We start from the raw sequence: 25,503 nt of genomic DNA, 5'->3' as shown, positions 1-25,503 counted from the left end.
GCCTGTCTCCCAAGATCTGTGAGAGTGATGGGTCGTCCTTCAGGATAGGTTGTAGATCCTCGATGATGCGTTGGAGAGGTTTTAGTTGGGGGCTGAAGGTGATGGCTAGTGGCGTTCTGTTGTTTTCTTTGTTGGGCCTGTCCTGAGGTAGGTGACTTCTGGGTACTGTTCTGGCTCTGTCAATCTGTTTCTTCACTTCAGCAGGCGGGTATTGTAGTTGTAGGAATGCTTGATAGAGATCTTGTAGGTGTTTGTCTCTGTCTGAGGGGTTGGAGCAAATGTGGTTGTATATTAGAGCTTGGCTGTAGACAATGGATCGTGTGGTTTGATCTGGGTGAAAGCTGGAGGCATGTAGGTAGGAATAGCGGTCAGTAGGTTTCCAGTATAGATGGTGTTTATGTGACCATTGCTTATTAGCACCGTAGTGTCCAGGAAGTGGATCTCTTGTGTGGACTTGTCCAGGCTGAGGTTGATGGTGGGATGGAAATTGTTGAAATCATGGTGGAATTCCTCAAGGGTTTCTTTTCCATGAGTCCAGATGATGAAGATGTCATCAATGTAGCGCAAGTAGAGTAGGGGCATTAGGGGACGAGAGCTGAGGAAGCGTTGTTCTAAGTCAGCCATAAAAATGTTGGCATACTGTGGGGCCATGCGGGTACCCATCGCAGTGCCGCTGATTTGGAGGTATACATTGTCCCCAAATATGAAATAGTTATGGGTGAGGACCAAGTCACAAAGTTCAGCCACCAGGTTTGCCGTGACATTATCGGGAATACTGTTCCTGACGGCTTGTAGTCCATCTTTGTGTGGAGTGTTGGTGTAGAGGGCTTCTACATCCATAGTGGCCAGGATGGTGTTTTTAGGAAGATCACCGATGGATTGTAGTTGTGTGTATACGCAAAAAGAAAAGGAGTACCGGTGGCACCTTAGAGACTAACAAATTTATTAGAGCATAAGCTTTCGTGAGCTACAGCTCACTTCATCGGAAGTGAGCTGTAGCTCACGAAAGCTTATGCTCTAATAAATTTGTTAGTCTCTAAGGTGCCACCGGTACTCCTTTTCTTTTTGCGAATACAGACTAACATGGCTGCTACTCTGAAAGTTGTGTGTATGTGTCTGATCTGAATTTTCACACCACTTTGGCCGCAGGAGATGCGTGGGGTGTGTGTGGGTGTAAATTTATTTTTAGATTAGTTCCCCCCCGCCCCAAAAGAAACTCAGCGAAAGTCTCCAGGCTTTTTGCTGACAGCAGGTCTATTAGGCCCTCTAGCGGGGAAAGATACAATAGCAGAGGGTCTGACTTCCTGCCCCTGGTCTTCTATACAGGGGGGAATTTAATCTTAAAATTGGATGCAGGGCTGGGCTAAGGCACCTGGCTCCCATGACTACAGGCGGTAGAGAATTTGGTGATGAATTTTTTTTCCCTCTGAAAATGCTGATTTGGCCAAACTGAAGCTTTTCAGAGCAAAGTTTCGGTTTTCATAAATTTTTCGAACCCCCCCCCACCTCATTTTTTTCTGAACAAAAACAAAGTTGCAAAATTGTCAAAAACTTGTTTTGTGATTTCTCCAAAGGAAATATCTGGATTTAAAATGGCTTTTTGTTTCAAAATTTAAGCCAAGTATGGTCTTTTTTTTTTTTTAAATGGTCACAATTGAAACAAAATGTTGCTCACTAATCTCAACCGAGTGTTTTGCTTGACTCACCCTGAGCTTTTATTTCGATTTTTTTGGCTGGTGAAAATTTGAGAGTCTGATTTTTTGGGCCAGTTTGGGATGGAAATTTTGTCTTCTGATATCTTGAAAACTTTTCCAGGATGGAAACACTGTTTCCCATCCAGCTCTGCCTGTGACATCAGAATTTCAGCTTTTTTGTTGTTGTTGTTAGTTTGTAGCCCTCATGTCTGCGAAGAAAAGCTTGAAAACGTGACTGTGTAATTGACTCAGTGACGCTGCCTGAGTCTGCAGAGAGCCTGAGCCCATTGTTCTGAGAGGAGTAAACTGCACCTTGCATCTCAATGGGGTGTTGACTCTGTGACCCACTGCTGCCGGGGCCTCAGCTAACCCCACCCCAGCAGCTGGGCTCTCGGCGCAGCAGGAGGAGAAGTACATAGTAAGCCCAGGCCACCAAGCAGAGAGACCCCAGAGCCTGGGGCAAATTCTAGTCAGTGCCTGCTGTTTTCTAACCATTTTGGCTTTCCACGCTGAGCAGATGTCTCCATCTACTGGACTCTTTCCTTAGGGCCCCTTTGCTAGAGGATCTTACCATGTCACACGCTTTCAGCTCAGAGGAAAAGTTTAAACTGCTTCTCCAGCAAGACAGTGTGTTACCGTCTTCTGTTTCACCTGGAAATATCACTGGCACACAGACTGCACATGGGGCTGAGGGCTTATCTGCAAGGGAAAGTTTTTCCACTCTAGGTTTTTCTGCTGTTATTATACCGGTATAACGCTCCCAAAACAATGTGTCCCCACTACTTTGGTTAAGCCAAGCTTCGGGGACTTCCCTTGTGAGTCACTGCAGCCACACAGCTCTGCGCTATTCCAAAATAACTGCACAGATCTCCCAGGGTGCAATGTTCTGCCACCAGGCTCAATACATTCTGGGGCTTCTCTCACACGACTCTGTGGGATACTTACTGGAATTCTGGGACTTGGAGGGGTCAGATTCACAAACTCCCACAATTCCTTTCCTGGTATCCGATACTTCACCTGAGTTCTTCTCCTGGATCCCCCAGGGGAACTTCTGTTATGCTGAAAGGTCTGAATGGCTGCCATAAAAGGGGGACTTTGATCTACAGACAATCACAGACAATAGTTCAAGCTGATGGGCACCCTAACCATGCTTCCTTCAGGTAAAATGGAAGGAGCAATTAAGCCCCTTTATGGAGTGAGATAGCCAGAAATTAGAGAAGCAACAGCCCAAAGCAATCGGCTGCATGGCAAAGATAAGTGGAGCTATTCCATGTGGGCAGAGGGGTTTCCCTGAGACTGACTGCAAAAACAAGAGATGGGGGGGGCGGTTGATTGGTTGCAGCTGCATGTGAGCCAGTAGCCGGCAAGATAAGCCACTGTGAGCATCGTCCAAGAGGGAAGAGAGCTCCTTGGGGCACAGGACAAGCTGGAGAGACAGGCGTGGAAACTGGGAGTGAGGAAACTGCCTGCTGTTGTCTGTTCCTTCTGCATTCAAGGAAGCAGGACCATGCATGGGTCCCTTGTAAATAAACAGGCTTGCAGCACAGAATAGACCTGACTCATATCTTCAGATACTCCTCCCATGGGAAACAGTCCAGCAAGGCCCCAAATATTGACCCCCCACCTGCTCCAGCCAACACTTCTGTACGGCATCACAGCTAAAGGAGAGACACAGCAGAGGTGACGTCTCATGCATCTCTGTGACCTTAGGAAGGGATGCTGCTGGCAAATGGACCCAGGGGACCCCACCCGTGCTCCACCAGTGAATAGCCCCATCCTGAGTGGTCACGGCTCTCCCCTGCCTGGCGTTCTTTACAGCCATGCCAAGCAGGTTTAAAGCACTAGCACTGGTGCACGTATAAAGCCGCTGCCCTGAGTAAGCTGTCAGCAGTGGGGATGAGGCAGAAGCAGTCAATGCAGTTGCCACACTGGGAGGGAGGGAGTAAAACAGGACCCAACCCGGGCCACCCAGCAGCCCCCCAGAGCCAGACCCATGCAGAGGAGATCCCGCACACACTCTGGGGGTGCTGGAACTCAGGTGAGTTCTGGGGGCTGCAGAGAGGAGCCGGCCAGAATCTCAGGGACTGGGTTGTAGGCAGTCATGCCCAGTGGTTGGAGCAGGAGTCAGTAGCCAGAAATGGGAGCCCAGAGTAAGAACTGGAGTCAGAGCCAAAATCAGGAATCGGAGGGTCAGGACCGGGTGACCTGGGGAAGACCAGGAGCAAATGCTTGGAGCAGCCAGTGAATGGCTGAGGCTGGGTTGTAAGATTCCCATCAGACAGGTGGGGTAGCCAACCAGGCGGCCACTGCCGGCTAGCTGCGCTTGTTAGGTAACCCGGAGACGGGCTATGCTGCTGGCCCTGGTTCCTGACACTGAGTCTCCTGCCCAACGCCGGGAACTCTGCACACCTGAAATTTCGGAGAGTTCCCGGCAGTTTGGATCGGACTCCCTCTGCCCTGTGCTACTTGCCCACCTCCTTCCCTTCCCCCTCTGAGCTTCTCCCCCTTTTCCTTCCCTGTCACTGATCCCCTCAGAACTCCACCCAACCAAGAAACGATCCTGGCACTAACATGCCGTTTGCAGCCCTCCTGTTGGTCTCTCTGATGGCATGTTCACCCCTTTCCCCTTTCTGGGTGCGTCTGGTCTATTTGAATCATACAGGGCAGGGACCATCTGCTACCCCGTGCGTACAGCGCCTGGTGCATGACTGGGGGGGCCTAGCTGCTACCGTAATTCACCCAAGAGCAATCAAAATGTACAGCACCTAGCACAAATTGGGGCCTAGTCTATGCGCAGGGCTTCTAGGTGCTACCGTAATACACCCAAGAGCAATGAAAATGCACAGCACCTACCACAACGGGGCCCCGCTATTGGCTGGTCCTTAGGCACTGCTGTAATAAACACGATTAATAGGGAATCCGGAGGACCCAACTCAGCAGCCACGGCTGTAGCAGGCTGTCTGTGGCCACTAGAGGGGGACAGTGCGCTATAGGGAGGGTGCTGCCCATGTGGGTCACCCCGGAAGGTTAATTTGGGCAGCCCGGACTATGGCTGCAGATGTTATCTGCGTCTGTGAGCAGCACAAGGCTGGATCGCAGGGTGCAGACGTCAGGTGTGGCCTGAGCGCCCCAGCTGCTTCCGTGGGAAGCCCCTTGAACGTTCTCTCTCCAGATTGTATTTCCTGCAGAATGAAACCTAAGGGCCCTTTCCTACCCCCAGGCAAACAGCACCCACTCACCCTGGGGTCGGCTCCGCGTGCAAGAGCTCTCAACCGATCCCTGCGGTGACAACAAAGAGGCTAGAAATCTAGAGAGGGTGGGAATGTTGACTTGCCGTGTACATGGGAGCAGCGCCCAGGCCCATCTAGCCCGGTATCCCGGCTCTGACGACGTCCAGCCCCCAGATGCAACAGAGGAAGGGGCAAGGACCCTGCACAAGCAGACAGGGGATAATTGGGCCACCCACCCCCATGAAAGGCTCGGTCTTGTCTCTAAAGTCTGGTTTTTAAGCCCTAAAGCAGGAGGTTTAATATCCTGGCCAAGATGTATGTTGTCATGAATTATGGCAATAAGAAAGAAAGAAAGAAAGAAAGAAAGAAAAAGGGGGGCAGAGAAGACACAGAGAAAGGGGGGCTGAGAAAGGGAGATAAGAAAGGGGGGGCTGAGCAGACAGACAGAGAAAGGGGGGGCTGACAAAGTGGGGACAGAGAAAGGGGGGCTGACAAAGTGGGGACAGAGAAAGGGGGGCTGACAAAGGGGAGACAGAGAAAGGGGGGCTGAGCAGACAGACAGAGAAAGGGGGGCTGACAAAGGGGGGACAGAGAAGGGGGGCCGAGCAGACAGACAGAGAAAGGGGGGACAGAGAAAGGGGGGCTGACAAAGGGGGGACAGAGAAGGGGGGGCCGAGCAGACAGAGAAGGGGGGCTGACAAAGGGGGGACAGAGAAGGGGGGCCGAGCAGACAGACAGAGAAAGGGGGGACAGAGAAAGGGGGGCTGACAAAGGGGGGACAGAGAAGGGGGGCTGAGCAGACAGACGGGGGGCTGACAAAGGGGAATTAGAAAGGGGGGGCTGAAAAGAGGGGTTAAGAAGACAGAAAAAGTGGGGGGCTGAGCAGACGGAGGGGGAGGGGGAGGGAGAGCGGGCGCGGGCGCAGGCGCAGACCCAGACCCAGACCCAGCACGCGCGCGCACACACACTCCCGCTCCCTGCCGAGCCAATGGCCTCTGCGCTCAGGGCTGCCCCACTTGCCTCTCCCAAGATGGCGGCGCAGGCGGGGCGCGGGGAGGCCTTGGGCGGGGCTTAGCGATGACGCCGAGCCGGCCGGTGTGGAGGCTCTTAAAGCGGCCAGCGCGTGCTGGCCGCTGAGTGGCAGGGAGCTGAGTCGGACGCCACCGCGCGCCAGCCAGGCACTGGGCACGGTGAGCAGGGCTGTGCCCGGCCAGGCGGAAGGGGGCACAGAGGGGCAGGGGGGCTGTGCCCGGCCAGGCGGAAGGGGGCACAGAGGGGCAGGGGGGCTGTGTGTGACTGACTGTGTGACTGCTGGAGTTAGGATGAGGCAAATTACCGTGCGCCCGGATGCCACAATGATGGGTGGACCTTTGAGTGCTCCCAGTGAAATACCCCTTTTGTGCCTCAGTTTCCCTATCTGTAAATCTGCTCATGCTGCCCTCCTTGGTGGGCATCTGCGATGCGAACTGCTCTTTGCCAAGTGGTGCGAGGTCCCCCCGAGAAAAGGGACGTTAGAAGGGAAAATCCACTCCCCGGCTTGGATGCTCCTTTGGGCCAAAGCTTCCCAGAGCGGGTCGATGATTTGGGCTGCCCATCATGGGCATTGAGCCCCCAAGGGCGCCCACTGGAGGGGGTGGCTGCTCAGCGCCCCCTCAAAACTGAGGTAGCCGGAATCCGAGGCCGCTAGAGAAAAGTCTTGAGAGCCAGAGAACACGAGGCGGGGCAGCAGGGGAGACTTGGTTGGCTTTCTCCTGTGCCCCACCCTCCCCTTTGCCAGACAAACAACTCAAATGGGGCTGGTGCTGGTGGCGACGTTGCAGCACACATTTGAATGTGAAGGTGGGATCTCTTCCTTCTCTTGCTTCCAAAACGTCTGTTCCTCGCTCATGGGTCTGAGTCTGGTGACTGGACTTTCTCTGGGCACCTCTTCTGTGCCCATGCCCTAAGAAATTCTGGCCTTGGTCTCCCTTGTCGCCCCACACCTTCCCCCACTCTCAGAGCCAGCCAGCTGAGCTTGTCTGGGCTGGGATCAGAAGAAGACATGGGTCCTTTCCCCTCCAGAGGCTGTCGGTTCTGACCCAATCCTGGAGCAGAGGACTGGCTCGTTAAAGAGGGATGGGGCCTTTCCCCTCTAGAGGGTGCCAGCTTCGATCCCAGCCCCAGACTGACAGCTGTTTCCATGGCTCTTCATGCGATGAATTGGAGGGTTCTCCGTCCAGCTCCGAGAGTCCTGACCCCTTGCTGCCTTGGCACCACCTGGCCCCTCAACAGCTGTCTCAGCAGCGGAGACAAGCGCTGAAAGGGCTCTGAAGGACAGAGCTTCCCTCTTGCCCAGAGGCAGGAGCTAGCATGGGGCGCCATACTTGCCCCTGCTGTGAGACGCGGGCTGGGAGTTTGAGGCCCCCGAGGCATCACGGCCAGGAAAGCTAGCGAGAGCCTGCACTCTCACATGGCTGAGCCGGAGGCATGTCCAGGTGGAGTGGAGAGAAGTGCCCGAGCTCCTTGCTAGCATAGGGCCGTGTAGTTGCTGGCATTAATCCACCCTCCCAGCACTTGCCGTCAGGGAGCCCCAAAGTGCTAAACGGATGCTAACGAGTGTGGCCTACCAGCAGGGGGTGAGGGGCAGGAGTACCTGTAGTTACAGAGGATGAAACTGGGGCAGAAAGAGAGAGAGGTGATATGACTTCCCCAAAGCCACATACTGAGTTCAAGGTAAAGCTGGGGATAGAACCCAGTAGTCCTGACACCGGCCCCTCTTGCTGTTAATACTAGATGCTCTCCCTGTCCAGAGGTGGGAATGGAACCCGACAGTCCTGTCTCCGAGCCCTGGGCTTCTCCCACCCAGCCATCCTATAGGAGCAGCTTGACTTCTCCTGAAGGCACCCTACAGTGCTGTGATTTCTCTCCTTTAACATAGGGTGACCAGATAGCAACTGAAAAAACAGGACAGGGGGTGGGGGGTAAGAGGCGCCTATATAAGAAAAAGTCCCCAAAAAGAGGACTGTCCCTTTAAAAATGGGTCATCTGGTCACCCTACTTTAACACCCTTTTTCCTGCTCAGATCACCGCAAAATCAATGATCCTTGAGTTACGTTTCCTGCAGGGCTCAGACATTTTGCTAGACCATGTGCGATTCCTAATATCCCTCCCCACCAGCCTTTCAAAAGGCCCTTTCCTCTGATGCTCTCTCAATTTCCAGCCTGCCTCTCTGAGCCTTTATAAGTCCCTTTCCTGTTCTGTGCCTCGGTTTCCCCAACAGTAGAATGGGCTTGATAAGGCTTAACTACGCCCTATAGCAGCCGTGAGATTGGAAGGGGGCATTTTGATCCTCTCTGCATGCCCCAACCATAATGAAACATAAAAAAATGTTAAGCCTTTCATTCAGGCTGGCTGGTATTTTCAAATTTCCAAGGCCAGAAGGGATGGCTGTGATCCTCTTGTCTGACCTTGTGTCTAACAAGGCATGGAAGGATTCGCTTTTTTTATTGGCTAACATCGATGCAGGTCGATTTCGCCGCACACGCCCAAACCGATGAAAAAATATTTCTAGCGTTCACAGTCGAAATGGACAGGGTGGCAAAGAAAGAATGCTGTGTGAGGACTGAGTGTGTTTTGAGCATGTGATATTGACAGCTGGTGTTTTAATGCACGTAAAGCTTTTAACCTTTGAATCTCAACCTCTACTGTCATTAAATAAGTCTTGCCTGCCATAAGAACAGCCACACTGGGTCAGACTAAGGGTCCATCTAGCCCACTGTCCTGTCTTCCAATGGTGGCCAGTGCCAGGTGCCCCAGAGGGAATGAACAGAGCAGGTAATCAGCAAGTGATCCATCCCCTGTTGCTCATTCCCGGCCTCTGGCAAACAGAGGCTAGGGACACCATCCCTGCCCATCCTGGCTAATAGCCACTGATGGACTATCCTCCTGCCCCTCACCCTGTTGTCTGATTTCCTCTCTGTAATTTCCCACACCTGTGAACATTTTAATTGATAACAGTTGAAAAAAGGCTTTAAAATAGCCACCAATATTATCTGCTGAAATTATACAAGGAATAAAAATGGAATTCTGCCCAGCCTATGTATAACCCAGGCTGGGGTACTTCCCCGAAGCAATTCCTGTTTCAACGAGGGCAGATCTTTTTGGGGAAAAAAATCCAATTTTAATCTAAAGATTGCTCATGCTGAGGCTAAAGGCTAGTCTGCCCTTGAAAGTGAGTTTGGGTTCCCTTGAGTTTTCCCAGGATAAGCTACCTTGTGCCCAGACACATAAGTTTCCCTGGCGCCTCACCCATGTTAATTAATCCCCACTGGAAGCAGCTTAATTCCCGTTTGAAATGATTGTCAGCTCCTTGGGGCAGGGACTGTTAGTCTGTTTGTCCTGTGAATGTACAGCGCCTGGCACCATAGGGACCTGGGCCGTGATGACGGGTGGAAAGATGCTACAAAGGAGTGGGGGGGGGGAAATCCGGTCACTGGGCTAATGCAGTCATGAGCACTGATTTTTTTGCGATGCCTTGAGTTTTGAGTGCCCGCTGGGTGTCCCGAGATGCCGAGCTGCTGCTGGAGTGTGTGTGGGAAAGGGGTGCTCAATGCTTCTGAAAACTGGGTTTGCCCAAAAGCTCAGGTGCCCGGCGTTACCAGCTGCTTAAGGAAAGCGTGGCCTGCTTTGGAGATCCTCAGCTAGGAAGATGCTTCATGGCGGAGTCAGTAGCCTAGGATTTGGAAGTTCTGGTTTCTAGTCCCAACCTGACGCCTTGGGCAAGTTATTTCCTGTGCGCTCCACAATGAGCGCTTGGAGCCGAGATGGCCGCGTGCACTCCAGGTACATCCTGCTCTTGGCAGTGGGCTAGAGAAACGGGACAAGGAAGCGGATGAAGGGAGGGCGTCAGGCTGGCCTTGGAAGCTGTGAATCTATGGAAAGGAGAGAGCCCGCCTACTGTCTAGAATACAAAGAGAGCTCGGAAGTCTGCCCGCTGGGATGGCTTCTTAAAGGAGCCATGTTTGCTTTTGGCCTCCCTTTCCTCTGGTCCTGTATGGTGCTTCAGTTTCCCCATCTGTAAAATGGGGAGAATAATCCTGCTTTTATTTAGCTGTTCTTCAAGGGCTGTCTCTTGTTCTGTGTATATGTACAGCAGGTAGCACGGTGAGACCCAGATTTTGATTAGAGCCCCCAGGCACTGCTATAATAGAATTAATTATTTCCACACCACCATTGTCCCTTTAAACCTTCCTCCCCCCACCCCGCCTCCATCTCCCAGCCTCCAAGCCAAGCTTCTCATTGATCCCTTTTACAGGGGAAAAAACCAGTATTTGGAGAATTTTTTACCTGACGGGGTGAAATGCTGGCTCTTCCGTAACTCAGCGGTGGGATTTGGATCAAAAGAAAACGTGGAATATTCCCCTGCAGACAGAGATCAAGCTTGGAAGATTTTGGGGTGATGGGTGAACTTACGAACAAGCTGTTCTGCCAGGGCCCAGGATACCAAGCCTTATGATTCAACAAAATGCTTCCACCTCTGGAGCAGAGCATGGCAGCTGATGGGTGGTGAAGCCGTGCAAGGCTTTGAGGTGTGATGTGCAGAAGAAACACATGCTCACTGGACCTTCGTAGAGCAGGTGGGGATTTTAAGAAGGCAGGATGGCATTTGGATGCTGAAATCTTTCTCCTTTGGGGAGGAAAGCGGCTTGGAAAATGCTGTGACTCCAAGATTCATTTAACACCCCCTCCCCCCCGCGCCAGCTTTCCAGCATAGTATTTCGGATTCCTAGTGGACGAACAAGCCAACGTGAGATCCCAGCGTGACCCCAGGACAAATAGGACTTGGCCTTTAGATATATACACAAGGGAGTAGCGACTGAGGGCAAGGAAGTGATTTTTTTACCTGGGTCTCCGGCTTTGCTTGAGAACGATACTGAAACCCCACGTCCAGTTCTGGTGCGTGCATTTCTAAAAGGATGTTTCTGCCTTGTCGAGGGTGAAGAACCACAAAAGTTATCTGAGGGCTGGAGAAAAGACCTGTTGGAGCGAGAGCCTTAGTCTGCACTATGAAGTTTAACTGGTCACGCTTGTCTTGTTTGGTGTATCTTTGTGTCGAGTCCACACTCAGGCCCGGTCCCTGATAAGAAATTAGGTCGGCTTAACGATGTTGCTCAGCAGTATGGAAAAACTCTGACGCTCCTGCGCAACTCTCCCTCCCCCCGCCCCCCAAATCCCCAGCGTCTTTTGAATACGCTGCTCTTCCCGCAAGCCTGCCTTTGCAACCAGACAGGTCTGGCTCCACCTAACGCTACAGCTAAACTCGGCCAGGAAAGTCCTAGATTGGACCGCGGAAGCCCGGCTATCGGATAATGGCATGTTTATTTGGGTCTTGCGAAGGAGCTGCAGGAAGCCAGAGTGCCGGGTGAAGGGGCAGGAGCTGTGGCCGTCCTACAAAAGGCAAAGGAGACCAGCGGAAAATCTGGAGCTGCCTCCCATGCCTGCGGCTACCATGCGGAGCTGCGTGCCGTGGATATATTAAAGAGCTCATCAAGGTCCGTCTACACAGCACTCTTGTAAACCTGGATCTGCGGGACCCGAGCTTGTGGACTTGGTGTTTTCCAAGCCCCCTCATGAGCATCCACACTGCGTTGTTTACAGCCGTTGGACCCGGGATCTCATGGCCGTTGTAACGCGTCCGTACGGCGCTATGCAGCCCTTCTGCCATGGGGCTGCAGCTTGTCTCCGCAGTGCAAAATAATGGCTTGGATCCGGGTCTAAGCAGGACCTGGGATCTGACCCCCACCATTCCCAGCAGGGTCCTAGGACATGGGTCCTGTGTGCTTGCTGACCGAGATCAGACTGATTTGGGTGCGGACGGAAGGGGGCTCCTCATGGGTGTCACACACACACACACACACACACACACCCCGAGCTATCTAGTTAAGGCGACCTAACCCCGGTGTAGACAGTGCTAAGAATTCTGGTGTCGGCGTCAGTTGTGTCTACACGGCAGGCAGCTATAGCGTTTCAGGTGTGGACGAGCCCTTCCGGGCAGCTGATGTCTAGATCACAGGGTAGGTGAGGGTTAGGATGTGTGTAGTGATGTTTGTTTGTTTGTTTGTTTCCAGTCTTTCTGCCGGCTGCCTTTGAATCTCTGCTCTTTGGGGAATAAACAGATCCTGGCTTTCTCTACAAGCAAATCTAAGTGCCGGGGAGTGGAGTGGATCCTTGGTCCAAGGCAGAACGGGGACGCCGGGGGTGTCCTCCGCCGTTAGAGTTGGGAATTTGGTGAGTAGACCAGGGGCTGGGCAATTTAGGGAGGTGCCCGGAGGACTTGAGAGTGGCGGGGGGGATGTTGAAGTTTGATGATGATGATGAACCTGCAAGCGAGAGCAAGGCCAGAAGGCAGCGCTTGTGTGCAGACGCTGGTAGCTGCCAGCGACTGACCTCAGCTTCCTCCTGCTGATGGCAGAGGCTAGCAAAGTTTGCAAGCTTGGGTATCCCCAGGAAGCATCACCCACATCCCTTCCCCTAACTAACCCCCTGCTGAGGCTGGCACAGCCCTGGTACCCTGCCCGCACAGCTGTCAAGCTGGGGTGTTGCTTTAACCCTTTCCTTGAACCAAATGTATTTTGCTTGCAACTGCTTCCCCCCCCCCCCCCCGACTTTTGCTAGCAGCCTGAGACTGCACGTGGCAAATCTTGTCGCCAAACGGGCCTGCTCAGAGCGGCGTGGAAGTCGGGCGAGGCTGGAAGCAGCATGGCAGGCTCAAACGCCAGCCACTCAGCGCGCTTTGCCAGGGCGGCTAACCAAGGCTCGGCACGATGATAGCTCCGTGCTGCTGCCCTCATTTTACCGCTGGGGAAACCGAGGCAGGGCGCATGGAAGGGACATGCCCAGGGTGTCAGTGGCAGAGCTGAGAATTGGACCTAGGAATCCAGATGATGAGGTTATCGACTCTAGCTACTAGACCCCACTCCCCTGCCAGGGCTGGGAGTGCTGACACCCAGTCCCACTCACTAGCCATCCTATTCCCTTCCTACAACCAGGATCAGAATCCCCCTCCCCTCCCAGAGTGGAGATTAGAACCCAGGAGTCCTGACTCCCAGCCCCCCTGCTCCAACCACTAAACCCCATGCCCCTCCCAGAGCTGGGGATAGAACCCAGGAGTCCTGGTGCTCAGCTGCTCTCTGCTCTAACCATTAGGACACTCTCTCCCCCCTGAGAGCTGGGAATGGAACCCAGGAGTCCTGAACGCCCCTCCCCCCGCCCTGCTCTAACTCCTAGCTCCCACTCACTGTCTCTGGAGCACTCCGGTTCTGTGTAGTTTCCCTAGGATCCAAGCCCCTCCAGCCCATACGCTCGACGGGACGCCCCTTATGCCGTGCTCCTCTTATTTGCCCGCCCCACTAATGTGCCCCCCACCCCTGTGTGCCACTGCCCCACAGATCCTGCGCCATGGGCGGCCGGGTCGAGCCCCTGAGCCCCCTGACCCGCTGGTACATCTACGCCATCCACGGGTACTTCTGCGAGGTGATGTTCACGGCCACCTGGGCCTTCGTGGCCGAGCGGGACTGGAAGTTCCCGGGCGTCACCAGCGTCTGGGCCCTGTTCATCTACGGCACGTCCAGCCTGGTGCTGGAGCGGATGTACCTGCTGCTGCAGGGCCGCTGCCCCCTGCTGAGCCGCTGCCTGTGTTACACCCTCTGGATCTACCTGTGGGAGTTCGCCACCGGCTACCTCCTGCGCCGGTTCGATGCCTGCCCCTGGGACTACAGCCACTTCCGCTACCACCTCATGGGGCTGGTGACGCTGGAGTACGCCGTCTTCTGGTTCCTGGGCTCCCTGGTGCTGGAGAAGCTGATCATCGGGAACACCCTGCGGCTGCGGCTGGAGGGGCCAGGCCCCCCGGCCCCCACCGCCAGCTGCCTTGCACCCCGCAAGGACACCTGAGCACGGCGCAGGCTGGGGCCCGGCTGCCCCTCTCCGGACCATCCTGCTGCAGCTCCCGGAGCTGCCTGACGCTCAACCCGGGGGGCGGCCTGGCGGGGTGGGGATGAAGCTCTGATCATCCCGTCCTCGCTCACTTCCCGCCCCCAAGACCCTCCCGCTGGCCGGACGACTCCTGCTGCATGGAACCCACCTGGCATTCTGTCCGTCCCCCAGTGCCAATGCAGGGAGATTCCCCAGGGACCAGGTCTGCCAGGATGGACCCTGGGCCCAGTTCTCAGCCCCACACACACCCCCTCCCTGTGCTTGCTGGCAGTATGGGGCGCAGGTGGCTTTTAGCCCCCGGTGGTGCTCTCCCCGCCCATTCTGGGCCCAGCAGCCGGGGTCGGCTATGTTTCTCCACAGCCGGTCCATGCACCGGCACCGGTCCCTGACATCTGCCTGACGCAATTTAGGAAGGCAGCAAACTGGTCCCGGGTATCAAAAGGGTTGAGAAACACGGGGATAGAGCAACCTCGGGGCTGCTCTGAATGGGTCTCTGCGTCCTATGGGCCCTGGGGGGCAGAGAATAGCCACAGCCCAGTGCCCTCCAGCCATGCCCCCGACCCCCCCAGACATGATGGAGGGTTGTGCTCCACACCAGGTGCGAAGACCCTCTTTAGGGGGTGGAAATCTCAGGGGCAGGGGGCTCTGTTCCCCCCAGGGCTGCATAAAGGACTCTTTGCAATTATTCTTTTCCCCCCCCCGGGGGGGGCAGCTGCTCTTCTTGGGTGTTGCTGCTGAAAGCTGGGGGTCCCCTTTTGCTGCTAGCTTTTTCTCATGATCGTGGCTCTGATGGGGGCCAAAGTCACCCCCCAACTCAGGGATTGGCCACAGTTCTGTTCACTCAGGTGTTGGGGATGCAGCCTGTCATTAAAAAGTTCTTTTGTCACTTGGCAATGATAGAGAAACAAATTGGTGATTAATGCACTTCCTCAATCTTCTCCTTCCCCTGGCCCCCACCTTGAAAACCAATTCCTCTCCCCCCCGCCCCCACCATGCACCAGCAGCAGGCCCCGGAGCAGAGCGCACAGACAGGGTACGGAGCTCCCAAACAGGATCTGCAACAGATCGGCAGGGTAAACCGGCGGTGGCAGCTAGGTTCAGCTCCCACCCATCCAGTCCCGGGAGGAATTTAGGGCTGGGAAGAGCTGGGTGGATAAGAGAGACAAATGACCCCCTTTGAAGGCAGCCCAAGTTGGCAGGGAGCTGGGAAGCCAGCTAAGGGGAGCAGGGATGGGCCCCGATAGGTTAGTTGCATTATGGTGGCAGCTGGGGCCCTGACGGAGAAGGGCCCTCCATTGTGCCAGGCGCTGCACAGAGCCTGACTGAGATCAGGGCCCCGTTGCTCTGGGCGCTGCACAGACCCCAACCGAGATCAGGTTATATGGCCCCGTTGGTCTGACGCAGAGCAGAGGGGACGGGACACCGGGCTAGATGGGCCCCTTGAGCTGACGCAGAGCAGGGAGGATGGGATACCGGGCTAGATGGGGCCGTTGTTCTGATCCTCCTACTCCAATCCCACTACCAGGAGTGGGGAGGAGGTTTTTGGAGCTTTTTTCGTGCCCGTCTGGGGCTCCCAGGTGCTGCCATACCACACCTAATAAACAGGAACTATTCTTTCCTCTTTTACCCAATGATTATGTTTCATAATGTGTTTATCTGATGAGGCGACCTGGCAGTTCAGCTGGGGCAAACAGGATGTGACAGCTTACGGGTATCTGTCCCTGTATCCAGCCCTGGTCTCTGAAATCAGCGTGAGTCACGGCGGCTGTGATCATACATCCTCTTTAATGATATTTTGCCCTTTCCGCGAGCCTGTGCCCTGAAGATCCTAAAGCCCTTTAACCCCGACAGCTCGTCCTGGGATGTTAAGTCAGAATTATTGATCCCATCCTGAGGCACAGGGAGATTCAGGCCGTTGCTGAGCCAGGAATGGAACCCAGGAGTCCTGATTTCCCAACCCCCTGCTGTCACCAGTGGATGTCCAGTTGAGCTTGTCCATGAAAGCTCCCCTGCAGCTGTGTGGAGAACAGGGCTCTCCACCGTGCCCCCCCTCCATAGATCTGATCTCTCCCCACACCCCATTCAGAGACCGGGCAGCTCAGCCCCTCCCCAGTGCAATGTGGTGTCTCCAGATCTGGACCGTGGCCCTCTGCTGAGACAGGATGAGGCTCCCCAAACACAGGTGCTCCATGCACACACCTTTGCAGCAAGCTGGCGCACACCACCCGGCTTTGCAGGGACCAAAACAACGGCCCTGGCATAAGGGGAGCGACCCGCTTTTAGGGCACAGGGGACTCCCACTCTGGCAGAGCCAGATAATGACAACCCATGCAGGGACAGAAGCCCAGCAACCGGCTGTGGAGCTAAATGCGTGAGCAGCGTGGCCTACTGGGTGGAGCACTGGCTGGGGTTCTAGTCCCAGTTTGCTCAGGCAAGGCTCCCTGCCTCAGTTTCCCCATCTATAAAACAGGATTAATGACACTCCTCTGTAAAAAGCTTTGAGATCTAGCAGTGATAAAAGCTAGAGAGGATTATGATCATCAGGGAGGGTGAGCTGCAATAGGGACAGCGCTACACTCTGTCGGGTGCAGGGGGCGGGAATCATTGTATTTAAGGCAAGAATGGACCATTACATCATCTAATCGGCCTCCTTTATAGAGTGGGGCCTTTCAGTTCCCCCCACTTTCCCCTATCAGGGGCCCAATAACTGGGGTTTGACTCAAGCGTCAACGAAACGCACCCAGAATGATTTGCCTCTCTGATTTTGCGTGTGTGTCTGTCTCTCTGTGTATGCATCTTTGTGTGTATCTCTCTCTGTGTCCTTGTGTTTGTGGTGTTTGTGTGTCTGTGTGTGTCTCTCTCTCTCTTTGTGTCCTTGTGTTTGTGTATCTGTTTAGCTGGGTGTATGTGTCTGGTTTTGTGTGAGTCTCTCTTTGTGCCCTCGTGTTTCTGTTTGTAAGGGTCTGTTTAGCTGGGTGTGTGTGTGTGGTTTTGTGTCACTCTCATTGTGCCCTAGTTTGTATCTCTGTGTGTCTGTCTGTCTGTTTAGCTGGAAGTGTGTGTGACTTTGTGGCAGTGTCTCTGTGTGGGTGTGTATCCGGTTGTGTGTCGATCTGGGTGGTTGTAGGGCTTTGTGTGAGTCTCTCTCTTTGGGTGTCCTGCTGCGTGTACCTCTAGGGCTCTCTGCATCTTTTACTTTCCTTGTGGCCGGAGCAGACATTTGCCCAGTAGCCCAGACCCCGCCTCCCGAACACCCCAAGTGTCTCCATACCGCATGCTGCTGCCCAGCCTGGCAGCCTCAGGGATAGACCCCAAAACCCCCCTGTTCCCAAACACGGCCCTCCAGCAACCAGCGACTCGCCCAGCAGCTGCGGGCAGGGTAGGGGCCTGTGACCCACAGACAGCAGTCCCAGTTCCATCCAGCAGAGGGCAGCAGCGTACCAATCAGCAATAGGCGGGAGCAGTTCTGCAGCACGGTTTCACCGTACAGACGCCCACTAAAGGGATGGGCCGAGACATGAGGGCCCGGAAGGACCAGCCGGGCTAAGACTGGGGCTAGGGTTTGTCTGAGACAGGCCGCTGTCTCCCCTTAGCTAAACCGGACGACTGCACCAACCAGATCCCCGGCTGGGGTGAAACGGCCTCGCTCCTTTGGAGTCAATGGGCCAGATCCCCAGCTGGAAAAATCAAAGTTGCTTCATTTAACTTATTAGTGTTATTTCTTAGGTGTATTACAGTAGCACCTAGAAGCCCCAGTGGATATCCAGGTCCCATTGTGCTGGGGGGGCTGCATTGCACAGCCACAGAGCGAGAGACAGTCTCTGCCCCCGGACAGCTTCCAGTCGAAAGAGGAGGGGAGGGGAAACTGAGGCGCCAAGCGGCGACACGACTTGTCACCCAGCAGGCCAGTGGAAGAGCCGGGAAGAGAAGCTAGGTCTGTAGAGTCCCAGCTCAGAGCCCCTCACCCGCCCGTCAGCAGAGCAGCGTCAGTCTACATCAGCTGAGGATCCGGTCCCCATGTATTTTGCTGATGTCCTGACACGCTGGCGGGTGGGGGGGGAGGGGGAGAAATGGAGGAAACATGTAGCTCAGGCCAGACCCCCAATAGCAGCCCATTGATCAGCAACATACAGCACTGGGGGCGGGGAGCTGGTGCATTTCCCACCTGCAGCCCCTCTCCTGGGAAGCCGGATCCTCAGAGCTCAGAGCAGCAGTTGCTCCCAGAAAAGCCACCCTGTCTTTGTTGGTGTTTCAGTGTGATCTGCTTAGCAAGACCCTGTCCCCCCGCAGCCCTTTTGTAAAGCCCAAATCCCCCCCCCCTTTAAAATCATGGCCTCCTCTGCCTTTGAAATAAAACCCAGGGAGTGGGAAACCTTCCCTTCAAAGACACTTTCCGCCACATTAGCTGGGAAGAAGCCTGGGACTGCAGGGGACGCGGCTTTATCCGGAAAGAGGTTGGCAGGCCTGGATTTTAGGGGGATGGGTTGGGGGGACATTCATAGCCACAAACCCCCTTCCCTGCTGTTCTAAGGGTTCCTCCCTTCCCATGTGCTTCATATGTAAATCTTTACTCCTGGGGGAGAGATTCCTCCCTGCTGCTTTTCTCCATCCCTTTAAGAGGGGGCCTGAAGTGGAAAGGGAAAAAAATTCCCTATAAGATTTTTTTATTCCAGAGTCGTCAAAGCTGGGAAAGTCCACGCAGGAGCCTGAAATTCCATTTGTCGTAGGAAATTCACAACTGCTGGCCTGAGTGGCGGGACAGTGATGCTAGAGATAGAAGCAGCATCGTAATTATACGTACAGCCCCAGACCGAGATCAGGTTCTTGTTGTGTCAGGCACTGTACAGAGATGGATTAAAATCAGGGCCCCCGTTGTGCAGACCCTAATTGAGATCATGGCCCACCTTGTGCCGGGTGCTACACAGACCCCGACCAAGATCAGGGCCCTCCTTGTGCACAGACACATACTGAGAGGCAGCTGCTCCTTGAAGAGCTGACAGCCTACTTAGGCATTGAAAGGGGAAACTGAGGCACAGAGAGGGGAAGTGACTCGCCCAAGGTCACACAGAAGGTGGCGTAGTAGAGCTAGGAATAGAACCCAGGAGTCCTGGGGGGCCCCAGCCCCCCCTCGAACCACTAGACCCCGCTCCCCTCCCAGAGCTAGGATTAGAACCCAGGAGTCCTGACTCCCAGCCTTGTAAAGCTCTCATGTGATTTTCACCAGTGATGCCCATCTTCATCTCTTTTGGGCATGTGTGAATTTCACCTTCCCCTGGATTGTCATGGGGGAGTGGGCAGGGTCGGGCAAGTGGGTCCCTGCTCCGAGCCAGGCTGGAAGAGCTCCCCCGTTCCCACGCCGGAGCATCGCCTTCAAGAAGGGGGCGTGGACCAAGAATGCATGTCCTTTGCCATGTGTATGTCAGTATTTCAGGCGTGCGGTGTCCTGGATACATGTGACCCCCCCCACCCCAGCACTGCTCTGGAGCAAAGGGAAAGAATTCTTCCCATTGGTCCGGTGGGGAAAGTGAGTCGTCATCCACCGCACAGCGTCAGGAGGGGGAAGAGAACCCGGGAGTCCTGACTGTCGGTTGCCTTCTCTAAGTCAGTCTCACGTGAGCCAAGAGAACCCAGGCGTCCTGACTCACTGCCCTGACACTAAACCGCACTCTCTGCTTCCACATTGAACCCAGGAGTCCTGATTCCCAGCCCTCCCGCCTCTAACCAGCAGAAACTCCCCTCCTCGAGCTGGGGAGAGAACTCAGCAGTCCTGGTTCCCAGCTCCCTGCTCTACCCACTGGATGCCACTCCCCTCCTCGAGCTGGGGAGAGAACCCAGGAGTCCTGATGGCCACCTCCCCTGATCTAACCACTAGATACCACTCCCCTCCCAGAGCCAGGGATAGAACCCAGGAGTCCTGATGCCCAGCTCCCCCCCCCCACTAGATGCGGTTCTAAATCAGCTCCACTTTTGCATAAGTAACCTGGTGTGGGGGTGGAGGTCGGGGGCTGAGGGAATAATTGTAACCAAAGCCAGATGCAGCCAGTGGCGGGGGGAGGGGGGGAAGGAATACGGGGCAATTCCCCAGCAAGGTGGTTTACTGGCCCTGCAGCAGGAGGAGGGACAATCCTGCTGCTTGCCAGCTGAGGGGGCCGGGGCTGTATTTTAGCAGTGAGTGATGGAGCGCAGGGCTTAGCACCTAGGCCTGAGCTCACATCAGGCGGCGAATGTAACACGTGCTCTCTAGGTCCCATCCGAGCCCAGGTCTGCACGGCTGGGGGTGCTGGGCTCGGCTTCGGTTTGGGTCTGTGTGGGTCTCTGCAAGGGGCCAGCGGGGTGAAGGCACCGCGGGGCGAATGGCGCCAGGAGAACAGCACGGGGCTGCTGTGGTGGCCAGGGTGGGCAGCGGCGAGAGAACCCAGGAGTCCTGACTCCCAGCCCGGCTGGCTCTAACTCCCAGATGTCACTCCCCCTCCAGAGCCCAGGGTAGCCCCTCTGGATTTGGAGGGAACAAGCAGATCAGAGCCCCAGGGGACAGGCGTGGCAGGTTGTTAGACTCATGTGTATTGTGGTAACACACGCAGAGTGAGTCTCCATCCTTCCAGCAGGGGGCAGCGTGTGAGCACACTCCCCCCCCAACACACACCCTCCACACCCATCCCCACGCCCACCTCCAGCAGGGGTGGACAGAGACAGAAGGTCTCCAGGAGGACACCCCCCCACACACACACCTCCACACGCCCCCACCCCCAGCTCATAACTCCTCCAGCAGGGCCAGACACGCACACACACTCCAGGCCTCCAGCGGGGGGCAGCTCTCATTTGCACTGGGGTAACTTGACTGTAGATAACTGGAGCTAACTGCAGTGACTTGGGGGGTCCCTTTAAAGGGGGTCTGATTTGGAAACTAGCCCCCCATTCTGGAAACCAGTCCCCCCCCATACACACACACGTCATTAGTGCAAAGCGGCTTGCCCCAGGGCCAAAAGAACCCCCAGGGTTTGCTCCTCCATTGCCCACCCCCAAAGTTGTTCACACCAGTCGCAAAGTGCTCCTCATTCATCCGGCTTCGCGCCGGGCATGAATGACTAGCCAGGCAGCTCATCAAGCGCCCGGGTTAGACAAGCCCTGAGATCATTGCAGGGCCCGATGCTGCAAGGTGCTGGACAGACAAGGGTGGGAGGGTCCCCCTCTGCACCCATCCATCCCGCAGGCTATTGTATCGGTCCCATATGCACCAAAGGCATTTTCCCAGCCCCCCCTCCCTCCCGGACAAGCAGACAAGCCCCTTTCAAACCGGGCGGCCTCCCCTTTGAGCCCCGGACAGATGTTCCGTCTCAGCGGGGGGCAGGCAGAAATCCCATCTCCAGGCCCTCCCTGCCTCCGTCCACGGGGGCATCTGAGTCTGTCTTCTGCCACTTAGGCTTTATTCACTCCCTGCCCCCGGCTGGCCCCCCAGAAACAGAGGAGCTGGGGGCACGCCTGCCGGGCAACTCCCAAGCAGGACGGTCAGAACAGTTTCGTCCACTGTTTTCCCAGGGAGTCATTTCCGAAAAATTCAGGGGGAGGGAAATTGGAGGGGGGCAAAGTTGTGTCAAGATCTAAAGCATGGTATGTGATTATTGTATTATACCCGTCTCGGGGGGCGGGGAAACCAAGGTCCGGGGGGCAACTGCCCCCCCTTGTGCTGTAGCATCTGATGCCCGCGCAGTTTTCTGTTAATTTGGGGGGGGCAAAGTTGTCTCAAGTTCAATGGCATTTGGGGGGATTTTTGGAGGGGGGAGGGGGAACGGTTCAAACCCATTTTGTAAATGGCCAGAACTCCCGCTTGGGTTTTTTTTTTTTTAATTGCCTTGATTTCAGATTGAAAAAAAAAAAAAAGGACAAATTTGAAATGGTTTCGATTGGCTGGAACCAAACCCATACGACGCTCACCGGGATGAGTGTGTGTTTCAGCAGGAGATCAGCTGTGTGTGTGTGTGTGTGTGTGTGTGTGTGTGTGTGTGTGTGTGTGTGTTTCAACAGATCAGTTGTGTGTGTGTGTGAGAGAGACCCAGGTGACACTTAAGCCACAAGGAGGCTAAAACCTTTGCCATGATGATGATGAGGAAACTTCCCCTCCCCGACCAAATTTTGGCTTTTTGTCCCAATTTGAGATGAATCCCTCCCGCTCCGCCCCCTTCGATTTTTTTGGCAGGATGGACAAATCTGCTGTCCAGCCAGTTCTCCCCCTAGGCCGAGAGGCAGGGTGTGGGGTTGCCAATGGCCGTGTCCTGCCAGTAACGTCCCCTTGCATTCACCGGTGGGCGTTTCCTCCTGCGGGAACGTGTCCCAAGCCCTGCAGTGCCGCGTGGCGCTTCTGTCGCCCACTAGTGGCGGGTGGTTGATGAGCGAGCCTGCGCCGGCCCCGGCTGACACGGCTGGGTCGTCTAGCTCCGGCGGCAGAGGGTAAGAATCCAGGGGTCCGGGGGGTTACAGGTGCATTACAGGGCAGCACGCTCAGGCCGGGGCCGGGCCCGGGACCCCCGTGCTGTCCCCTGGCCTGGGCTAGTCTGACCTGTAGTCAGTGCCGGCTCCATTGACTCAGTGCGGCGCTAGGGGGTGCTGTGCTGAAGGAGAGCAGGGTGGGGGCTCAGTCGGGGGCGCTGTGGTGGCAGAGAGCTGGGGGGGTGCTCAGTAGGGGGCGCTCCGCCCTGGCAGTCAGTAACTGTGCGGGATCCGATGGGCAGGGCGATGGTACTTCAGAGGGAGGGACAGGACAGCGAGGTGGGGGTGGGGGAAGTTGCCCCTCCCGGAGCCCAGGGGACCCCAGGGTCACGGTTGCAGCCAGTAGGAATAAAAAAGATTGGTAGGAAAGGAGCGGGGTCGCATTAGCTCCAGCCTTCCAGTCAGAGCCCGGCTGCAGGCCCCCCTCCCCGTCTCACCCCCAGCTGGGAGGGTAATCGATCCCCACTGTGGAGGGGGGCACGGAGGGGTCTGAAGATCCTCCCTCCCCCACCCAAACATAAGCAGGTGTGCAGGAGGTGAGAGGGGAAGAGGTCACGCTCCCCTCCCAGAGCCAAGTGTAGAACCCAGGAGTTCTGATTCCCACCCACCCCCTCTACTCTCACCGCAAGGTTCCCCTCCCTGAGCTGGGAATAGAACCCAGGAGTCCTGACTCCCAGAACCCCCTGCTCTAGCCCCCTAGAGCCCATTGCCCTCCTACAGCTGGGAATAGAACCCAGGAGTCCTGGCTCTCAATCCCTGCTCTAACCACTAGACCCCACTCCCATCCCTGCATTCCAGGAGTAGCTGGAAGCAGTAGAGGAGGAAGAGATGTAATAGGCATGCCGTCCCTTTAAAAGAGCCGGGGCCTATGTGTGGCGGGGAGCTCCTGGCCAGCTGTTGGCTATTAGCCAGGCCAGCACATGCCTTCAGTGCTGCTGGGAGGGGGCCCTAGGGACTCACAGCCTTTTCTGTTGCCTGGGGTGATGAAGAGGGTTGGGGGGCAGGGAACGGCACCAGGGGCGGGGGGGGGGGGATTGGCTCAGAGCCCCAAGGCAAAGCCTGGGAGAATCCCAGATCAGCCCCGTCCATGTGGCCCCACTGAAGCACCTGGAGACGTGTGGGGTGCGTGTGGTCCTGCCACATCTGCCTAGCCGCTGGAGACATGTGCAGGGAAACTGCCTGGCTGCAGTCCCCTGGGCTCCTCAAGTCCAGACAAGGGAACAGGGCATGCTCGCAGCCCAGAGCTAGGGATGGAACCCAGGCATCCTGGCTTCCACCCCTGCCCCCCACTACCAGGGCTGGAAACAGAACCCAGGAGTCCTGATTCCCAGCCCGGCTTCACTGCTCTAACCCACTAGATCCCAACGCCCCTCCCAGAGCTGGGTACAGAAGCCAGGAGTCCTGGCTCAGAGCTGCCCCATTGCCCCCCGCCCCTTTTTTTTTCTTTTATCCACTCGCCCACACTCCAACAGAACCCCGGAGCCCTGAGTCCCATGTGGACTCTCCTAATTCAGTTTAGTTTAAACCTGATCCTGACGAAGAACATGGGGGAGAGGGGGTAGGCAGAGGATGGAAGGGGGACACTGAGTGGTGGGGGAAGGGAGGACACGGAATCCCCCCTCTGGGGGAACGGGCTGGTGGGGGGGCGGGTTATCGGTGCAGGTGCCACAGCAACATCGGTTGCCCTGTAGCCGTTGGGCTCTGCGGTTGAGCCGGGAAGCCCTCTGCTCTAATCAGGAAGTGCAGGCGCACGGCTGGCGCTAACTGCTCTGCAACTCGCCGGGCTCAGAGCCAGAGGCAGAGGGGGCTGGGAGCAGGTCCCCCACCGCGCACCCATCGGCCCCGGAGCCTTGGCCTGGCCCTGCCACATCTGCCCAACAGCTGGAGACGTGTGCGGGTGGAAAAGGCCTCCGGTGGCCTCCAGGACCAGGAGTGAGTCCTCGCCCTTGCATGGGTGCTGGAACTAGGGGGGGGCTGCAGCACCCCCCTGGCTTGAAGTGCTTTCCATTATATGCAGGGTTTACAGTTTGGTTCAATGGCTCTCAGCTCCCTCCCTCGCTATACACATTGTTCCAGTACCCCTAGGCACTTGTGCCCCGCTGTGCCAATCCTACCACGCTCCAGGGCTGGGAATGCAAATCCTGCAAACAGAGACCTGGTGTGCAGACCTGCCTGCATGGTGGGTGTCCAAATCCTGGCACTAGCCAGATGTGCAAGTCTGCCTGTTGGTGTGCAAATCCTGCCCTGAGAACTGGTGTGCAAATCTGCCTGCACTGTGGGTGTGCAAATCATGTCACTAGTGGCCAGATGTGCATCCCTGTTGGCATGCAAATCCTACCCTGGAGAACTGGTGTGCAAATCTGTCTGCATGGTGGGTGTGCAAATCCTGCATTACTGACTTGGTGTGCAAATCCTGGCACTAGTGGTCAGATGTGCAAATCTGCCTGCACTGTGAGTGTTTAAATCCTGCCCTGGAGAACTGGTGTGCAAATCTGCCTGCACATCCTGGCACCAGTGACCTGGAGTGCAAATTGATCTGCACTATGGGTGTGCAAATCCTGGTGCTAGTGAGCTGGTGTGCAAATCCTACTATACTCCATGGCTGGGAATGCACATCCTGTTCTAGTGACCTGGTGTGCAAATCCACTTGTACTGTGGGTGGGCAAACCCCAGCACTAGTTCCACAGTGTGCAAATGCTACTGTGCTCAGGGCCTTGGAGTGTGCAAATCTCACTGTAGTTGGTGCCTGGGAGCACTGCGACTAGCCCTAGCACATTGCACTCGCCGGGCGTGTAAACCCTAGTGCTAGTGCACCGGTGTGCAAATCCCACCATGCTCAGGGGCCTGGGTGTCTGGATCCCAAGCGCTGGGAGTGTGCACCTCGCAGCTCACAGACCAACCACACACCAGCGGTGTAAACACGCAACACTCCTCTCCCCCCGCAGCCGCCCGAGACTGGAGCTGAGCTAAACTGAGCTGCAGATACATCCCCACGCTCTCACTGCACGTTCTCCGAGGCTGGGTTGGTTCCTCCGGCCCGTTTGGGCGCATGTGTGACTATCAGCTCACCCAGCTGGTGGCCAATGGGCTCACGGGGGGAAGAGCAGGAGAGATAGAGGGAC

General features: G+C 55.8%; 1 protein-coding gene and 1 long non-coding RNA gene across 6 annotated transcripts; one reads left to right on the top strand and one right to left on the bottom strand.

Annotated features, from left to right (window-relative positions):
* Nucleotides 1–1,107: 1,107 nt before the first annotated feature.
* On the bottom strand, nucleotides 1,108–5,971 carry LOC122457293. The gene is made up of 3 exons (XR_006276778.1): nucleotides 5,891–5,971; nucleotides 4,934–5,001; nucleotides 1,108–3,352 (listed from the first exon to the last, which is right to left on the bottom strand). It is a non-coding gene; the product is annotated as an uncharacterized LOC122457293 (long non-coding RNA).
* Nucleotides 5,972–6,015: 44 nt separating this feature from the next.
* LOC119847290 (transmembrane protein 229B-like) lies at nucleotides 6,016–15,588 on the top strand. 5 transcript variants are annotated; one of them, XM_043501482.1, is made up of 4 exons: nucleotides 6,016–6,114; nucleotides 12,031–12,190; nucleotides 12,578–12,851; nucleotides 13,351–15,588. In XM_043501482.1, the coding sequence occupies exons 3-4, from the start codon at nucleotides 12,844–12,846 to the stop codon at nucleotides 13,853–13,855; spliced, it is 513 nt and encodes a 170-aa protein (XP_043357417.1). In that variant the 5' UTR covers nucleotides 6,016–6,114; nucleotides 12,031–12,190; nucleotides 12,578–12,843; the 3' UTR covers nucleotides 13,856–15,588. The 5 variants fall into 5 exon arrangements, with proteins under 5 accessions (XP_043357417.1, XP_038237867.1, XP_043357416.1 ...); XM_043501481.1 differs by having other exon boundaries at nucleotides 6,026–6,114; nucleotides 12,099–12,190; nucleotides 12,581–12,851; XM_043501480.1 differs by having other exon boundaries at nucleotides 6,026–6,114; nucleotides 12,099–12,190.
* Nucleotides 15,589–25,503: the final 9,915 nt, after the last annotated feature.

The sequence above is a fragment of the Dermochelys coriacea genome, chromosome 23 (assembly GCF_009764565.3).
Source record: "Dermochelys coriacea isolate rDerCor1 chromosome 23, rDerCor1.pri.v4, whole genome shotgun sequence".
NCBI classification, from domain to species: Eukaryota; Metazoa; Chordata; order Testudines; family Dermochelyidae; genus Dermochelys; species Dermochelys coriacea.
The sequence above is the reverse complement of the archived record's forward strand: the minus strand, read 5'-3'. Positions and strand labels throughout refer to the sequence as shown.